The 7,006-nt window shown below is 42.7% G+C and overlaps 1 protein-coding gene across 1 annotated transcript in view; it reads left to right on the top strand.

Annotated features, from left to right (window-relative positions):
- Window positions 1–263: 263 nt before the first annotated feature.
- LOC106565616 (protein Wnt-4a) overlaps window positions 264–7,006 on the top strand; it is a 40,599-nt gene continuing 33,856 nt past the window's right edge. The window contains exon 1 of the mRNA XM_014132920.2: window positions 264–1,066. Coding sequence (XP_013988395.1) covers window positions 990–1,066 — 77 coding nt within the window. The 5' untranslated portion in view covers window positions 264–989. The remainder of the gene's footprint in view (window positions 1,067–7,006) is intronic.

Below are 7,006 nucleotides of genomic sequence, written 5' to 3'. Positions count from 1 at the left end.
GTGTGTGTGTGTGTGTGTGTGTGTGTGTGTGTGTGTGTGTGTGTGTGTGTGTGTGTGTGTGTGTGTGTGTGTGTGTGTGTGTGTGCGCAGCCAGGTCACCCGTGATGCAAGTCAGTATTCGACGTCCATCCAGCCATGGTGCGTGGTAAATGGCTGCGTGCTATTGCATCCTCCCAGGAGAGCTTTAAAACGGAGCGCGCGCGCACACACACACACACACACACACACACACACAATACCTTCATAACGCACTAAACCCGCCTTCATCTTCAAACTCACTCCCATACCTCCCTTTAGCCTCGCGCCGCCCCTCCACTAAAGTCAGCTTTCACCCTCTCTCCCCTCGCAGAGTGCCATCCACAGAACTGACGCACAGAGACAGACAGTGTGTGTGACAAAGAGTGTGTGAAGAGTGTGTTTCCAAGTGAATGTGTGTGTGACAACGTGGAGAGAACGAAAGCCCATCCTTTGGAATGGACCACAGCACCGTAATCAAAGAGTGTCTCGAGGAGCACCTGAGGGATTAAAACTCCAACTGGCGAATAAATCTGTAGCTTTTTACTGGCCTTTCCTCGCGCGCCCTGTAGTGTTACCAAGAAAACAGGAACGAGAGTAAACACGTGAAATAAGAAGGGTCCAATTCAGTCCCAGCCTGCCCGAGTTTGGCGCCGTGCCACAGAGAAGAGAGTTTTACCGTATTTTTAGCATCCTCTCTTTTCCCTCTCCTCCCTTCTTTTCCTCTCTGTGTGGAGAGAGAGCGGGAGACGAACGGACCGGGCGATTCAGCTGTGAGTCTCGCGCCTCTCCGGTGGATCTCTGTGGATGTGTGACAATGGATTAACTGTCTTTAACGGGATCCCACGTATCTCCGGTCCTTTACGAGACCATCGCTGCCACCTCTCATCCCTCCCCCCGCAGAGATCACCGCCATACCTTGTGTGGATTATTTTAACTCTCTCTGGGCTCTTTCTCCCCCGGTAGCGCTCGAGATGACCGCGGAATATGTTTTACGGTCCCTGCTGATGCTCTTCCTCGCGCTGCTCTCGGCCAACGCCAGTAACTGGCTGTAAGTGAAGTTTGTGGACTCCAACTCTCTCTATGTTTCTCTCTAACCTCTGCATCTTCCCCTCTCTGCCCACAACCTCTGCCTTGCCTCCACATCCCATCCCTTTACCTACTCTCTCCTTTTACCTCCCTCGTCTCTTCCCAAAACATTTTCCCCATCTCTCCTCAAACCACCCCAAACCTATTACTTTCCTAGTTTCCTTGTTCCTGTCATTATCACAAACGCTGTCATTCTCTGTCATTTTCGCTGTCTCTGCCCCTGTTTCTGTGATCTCTGTGTTTTTGTCGGCAGGGTCACAGCTCAATGCCCTGTCTTGTTTAAATGTTAACCCGACCAGTGACCACTCCACTCATCCAGCCGGCAGTATCCTTGTGGTTATTAAGCTATAGGCTATGTCGTAACAATATTATATTTGGTCTGCAGTCTGCACCGATGTCCAATAAGGATAATCTCTCACCTCGCTGTTTACATCGCTGAAGTCAGTTTTAGGGCATTTTGAGTGTGGAATGACCTATTCCATGATTGGCTATTTGTCAGTCTAAAAATCCACAGTTGTCAGTCTCAGTTGTCCTGGTAAAAAACCCATAGTTGTCAGTCTTAGTTGTCCTAGTAATAAAAACCCATAGTTATCCGTCTCAGTTGTCCTGGTAATAAAAACCCATAGTTGTCAGTCTCAGTTGTCCTGGTAATAAAAACCCATAGTTGTCAGTCTTAGTTGTCCTGGTAAAAAAAAACATAGTTGTCAGTCTTAGTTGTCCTGGTAATAAAAACCCATAGTTGTCAGTCTCAGTTGTCCTGGTAATAAAAACCCATAGTTGTCAGTCTTAGTTGTCCTGGTAATAAAAACCCATAGTTGTCAGTCTCAGTTGTCCTGGTAATAAAAACCCATAGTTGTCCGTCTCAGTTGTCCTGGTAAAAACCCATAGTTGTCAGTCTCAGTTGTCCTGGTAATAAAAACCCATAGTTGTCAGTCTCAGTTATCCTGGTAAAAACCCATAGTTGTCAGTCTCAGTTGTCCTGGTAAAAACCCATCGTTGTCCGTCTCAGTTGCCTCCTGGGCACTGCAGTGTGAAAGGTGGGCTACACAGAGTACGTCACTAGGTCTAGACTACACTATAGACACATTGTTGCCTGTTTCTCCTCACTGCGCGAGCCTCGCTGTTCCGTCGCATGTGCGTGCTTGCTCTCGGTGGAGCTCGTGGGAGGTGGTTAGGTGGGTCTGCATACCTCAAGAGAAAGAGCTGAGCAACAACTCTGTTTTACCGTTCTTCTTTCTTAGGATTAAAAGACTGTGTGACCAACTTTCATTTGAATGATTAGTGTTTGTATGATATGGCGTGAGGCATGTAGTGAATTACTGGTGAACTTAATGTATGACAGAAATGGGCTCTGTAGACAGGAGGGTAGCCCTACCCAATTCTGATCATTATTTCACTTCATATATCCATGATTCAATCTTGCATTAAACATTTATAAATTGTATACATGATGAATGCATAGTATCCCAATAAATTACAATGTCTTCAAATGATACACTCATTCAGCCTGTGTGATTATATTACGCGTAGATGGTGGATTATTAATAACTGCTACAGGGTTTGATGGCAGCTCGTGTTTTTTGACTCAAGGCGTGGTGAGAGTGCAGAACGCGGGCGTGTGCAGGCATGTTCCACGCGAAGTGAAAACCCTCGCTAGTCTGCTAAATATGATTATTCTGCTTGAGGGATCCCACCGGGAGCATGTACACCTCTCCCCCTCACCCCTAAACCCATAGCCCCGTCTCCCCCGGTCCGGTAGGAGACCTGTCAGGTGGGAACAGGTAGACGAGAGAGGAAACAGGTTCTCAGAGCAAACACTGCAGAGGAAAACTATCTCTAGGTCAGATCATGTGAACATTCACTGGAGTGATACATTTAAAATAGGCCTATGTATTGGCCTGGCCTATATTGCACAATAATACACATATTTATGTAGGTCAGGTAGCCTACATTTTGAAGGTATATGGACAAAATGTTAATTAATTTGTAGATTTTATTAAAGAGGTTTTAAATTCGAAAGTAATACCCTAATTTTGACATCGAAATCATGGGCATATAACTGTGGATCATTATACACATTAATACAAATCTATCCATAATATATCTCATGAATGAATCGAATATGACCGAATAGATTATTTCGAGCTACTGAGCATCATCATCATCGTCATAATGCTGGTATTATTTTCCAGAGTTATTTCCTTATCAATGTCTGTTATGCTCATTGAACAAGAGCTGGAGATTTAGACATTATTTGACGAAAAATAGCTGTTTTCGATGAAAGGGTCGATTTAGAATATTTGTCCACATTTTGTAGACTTCTATATACATTTTCCTGAAACATGTCCAACTTGTTATGGCTCAGCGCATTTTAATTGTCTAGGCTAACGCAGAAAAATAAAAAAGCCTAAATGATTTCTGTAGGCCTATGTTCTCTTGGTGATCTCAATAATCTTTTAAATACTTGTTTTGTTCTTTGCTGAAATCGAAAAGGCCTGTAGCGACATGCAGATATACATTTAAATTAGCCTACAGGTAATAGCTGATACAATTGTTTAATACATAACTCAATGACGTCGACGAAAGTATTTATTTATGTTTTTAGTGACGGTGTTTCATTTTGTCACGCACGTTAGTCAGACAATCATTTGCAACGTAGGCTATTCTAACATTCTCATTCTGTTGAACATTGTCAGCGGATGGAAGAGTTATTCAATTATTAGAAAAATTATTAGGACACATTTTTGGGGGGATAACCTAATTGCATGCTTTTGCCTTTTTGGCTCTTCAAAACAACAAAGATAAAATCCTTGATTCCAATTTAGGACACAATTCGTTAAGGCTATAAACCTGCCAAATCTCGTGAATGTTTAAAATTATCTTTCGAATTTGCTTAAGATTTTGGGTAAACTAATTATTTTAGTCATAACAGTTTGATAGAGCACTGTTGAGTGAACTATTTGGTTTTGGCCTAAATCATTTTCTTATTGCCTGATATCCCGTGTGAATTTCGGGTTCCCTCTCTAAACCACTCATCGGCTACTAAGCGCTGAGTCATGCTCCTACAGCCTCTCCAGAAGGCTGACTGGCCTGCAGTACTACTGTTCATTAGTTTATCCGTCAACACCTTCTTTTCACCCTCCTCTCCTTTTCCTTTCCTCTCCTAGCGCTAGCGACTTGCACCTGCTCGAGGCTCGAGGGGTTCCAGCTCCCAGGCCCGGTAAACAGCTGGCTCCTGTGTGTGTGTGTGTGTGTGTGTGTGTGAGGGGGATTAGGCGCGTCATCTTATAACTGACAGACGTCTGGCATGCGTCAAAGAGAAAGCGGAGTGCGTGCGACCCGTCAGCGGTTAGATGTGTTGGTTTCTTGCTTCAGTTTCATTTATTTACTCAGCATAAGCCGCGTGAATTGCCCCGGGGAGAATATCATAATCCTCGTTTATTTGTTTTAGATTGGTCATCGCATTTGAAACGTCAAGCCCATTGAGTAATTGTTTTTTAAACACCCATGCAGTGTTTTCATAGACTATTGATTGACTTGATCTCCCAGTTTGAAGGAATATGCCTACAGTAGCTACATATTAAAGGTGCTATATGTAGAATATCTCGTCCATGTGGAAGCTAGGTGAATTGCAACAACTCTTAGGCTGAATATAAACAACTCTCCCCCTTCCCCGCATCCTATTTTCCACAACATCCTGGAAAGGTTAGCGTTATCCAACACCCCAAGGATCTCGAATAGCATGGATCATGGAGGAGACTATTTAACTTTCAGTTTCCTCCACTAACTTCATAGCCTTAAAAATGATGTTTTTTTTTCTTATTGAAAATATATTTCAAAGCTATTTAAATGGTACAATGATTCCCTACACAATTCTGTGCTTGTTTTCTCACATAAACTGAAATTCATATTATGGACATTTTCTGAAACAATTCTTCATGTAACTCCTTTAACTTAGTAAAGCCCATTAGCCTTTAACTTAGTAAAGCCCATTAACCTTTAACTTAGTAAAGCCCATTAACCTTTAACTTAGTAAAGCCCATTAGCCTTTAACTTAGTAAAGCCCATTAGCCTTTAACTTAGTAAAGCCCATTAGCCTTTAACTTAGTAAAGCCCATTAACCTTTAACTTAGTAAAGCCCATTAGCCTTTAACTTAGTAAAGCCCATTAACCTTTAACTTAGTAAAGCCCATTAACCTTTAACTTAGTAAAGCCCATTAGCCTTTAACTTAGTAAAGCCCATTAGCCTTTAACTTAGTAAAGCCCATTAACCTTTAACTTAGTAAAGCCCATTAGCCTTTAACTTAGTAAAGCCCATTAGCCTTTAACTTAGTAAAGCCCATTAGCCTTTAACTTAGTAAAGCCCATTAGCGTTTAACTTAGTAAAGCCCATTAACCTTTAACTTAGTAAAGCCCATTAACCTTTAACTTAGTAAAGCCCATTAACCTTTAACTTAGTAAAGCCCATTAACCTTTAACTTAGTAAAGCCCATTAGCCTTTAACTTAGTAAAGCCCATTAACCTTTAACTTAGTAAAGCCCATTAGCCTTTAACTTAGTAAAGCCCATTAGCCTTTAACTTAGTAAAGCCTATTAGCCTTTAACTTAGTAAAGCCCATTAGCCTTTAACTTAGTAAAGCCCATTAGCCTTTAACTTAGTAAAGCCCATTAGCCTTTAACTTAGTAAAGCCCATTAGCCTTTAACTTAGTAAAGCCTATTAGCCTTTAACTTAGTAAAGCCCATTAACCTTTAACTTAGTAAAGCCCATTAGCCTTTAACTTAGTAAAGCCCATTAGCCTTTGAGGACCAATGTCAGTGATGATTGAACCAAGCCGACCCTGAACCTGCTGATTTTAATACACGTGCTGAGTTGATATGTCAGGGTTGTTGTAAAGAAATGACAGAATAAACGATGGTCATGCTCTTCTAGTTAAAGCTGAACTATAAGTAAATATAAATTCAAACACAATTAAATATTAAACTTAGTCTGTTATGATAAAGAATATGTTTTTATTTTACTGCGCCATGTTGGCTCTGTGAAATGACAAACCTGTTGAGGATTCTGTAGACTGTCTGGTGAGTTTACACGCTGTGAGCAGTGCCACCTTGGAGCAGCATTGGTGTGTGTGAAATAGACTATAAGGCCATGATGGTCAGTTGTTCTTCAGGCGATAAAGAGATGGCAGCTGATCAGTAACCAGAGAAAGCAGGGACCTTGGTGTTGCACTACGCTGTGGCGCCTCACACTGCAAACACACACACACTACACTCAGACACTGCAAACAGACACACACACTACACTCAGACACTGCAAACAGACACACACTACACTCAGACACTGCAAACACACACACACTACACTCAGACACTGCAAACAGACACACACACTACACTCAGACACTGCAAACAGACACACACACTACACTCAGACACTGCAAACACACACACACTACACTCAGACACTGCAAACACACACACACTACACCCAGACACTGCAAACACACACACACTACACTCAGACACTGCAAACAGACACACACACTACACTCAGACACTGCAAACACACACACACTACACTCAGACACTGCAAACAGACACACACACTACACTCAGACACTGCAAACAGACACACACCACACACAGCAAATACAAATACCAGCGGTGACGAAGTGGTGTGATGAAGCTGTAGTCGTGTTGTCACATTCCTGTCCTCCTGTCAGCGGCCTGTCCCCAGACCCCCTGCCGCTCACGCTAATATGCTATGGCTAACCGACAGGCTAACCCACAGGCTAACCCACAGGCTAACACACAGGCTAACCCACAGGCTAACCGACAGGCTAACCCACAGGCTAACACACAGGCTAACCCACAGGCTAACACACAGGCTAACACACAGGCTAAC

Source organism: Salmo salar, chromosome ssa12, assembly GCF_905237065.1.
Source record: "Salmo salar chromosome ssa12, Ssal_v3.1, whole genome shotgun sequence".
Taxonomy (NCBI): Eukaryota; Metazoa; Chordata; class Actinopteri; order Salmoniformes; family Salmonidae; genus Salmo; species Salmo salar.
This window is presented reverse-complemented; position numbering and strand designations above follow the sequence as displayed.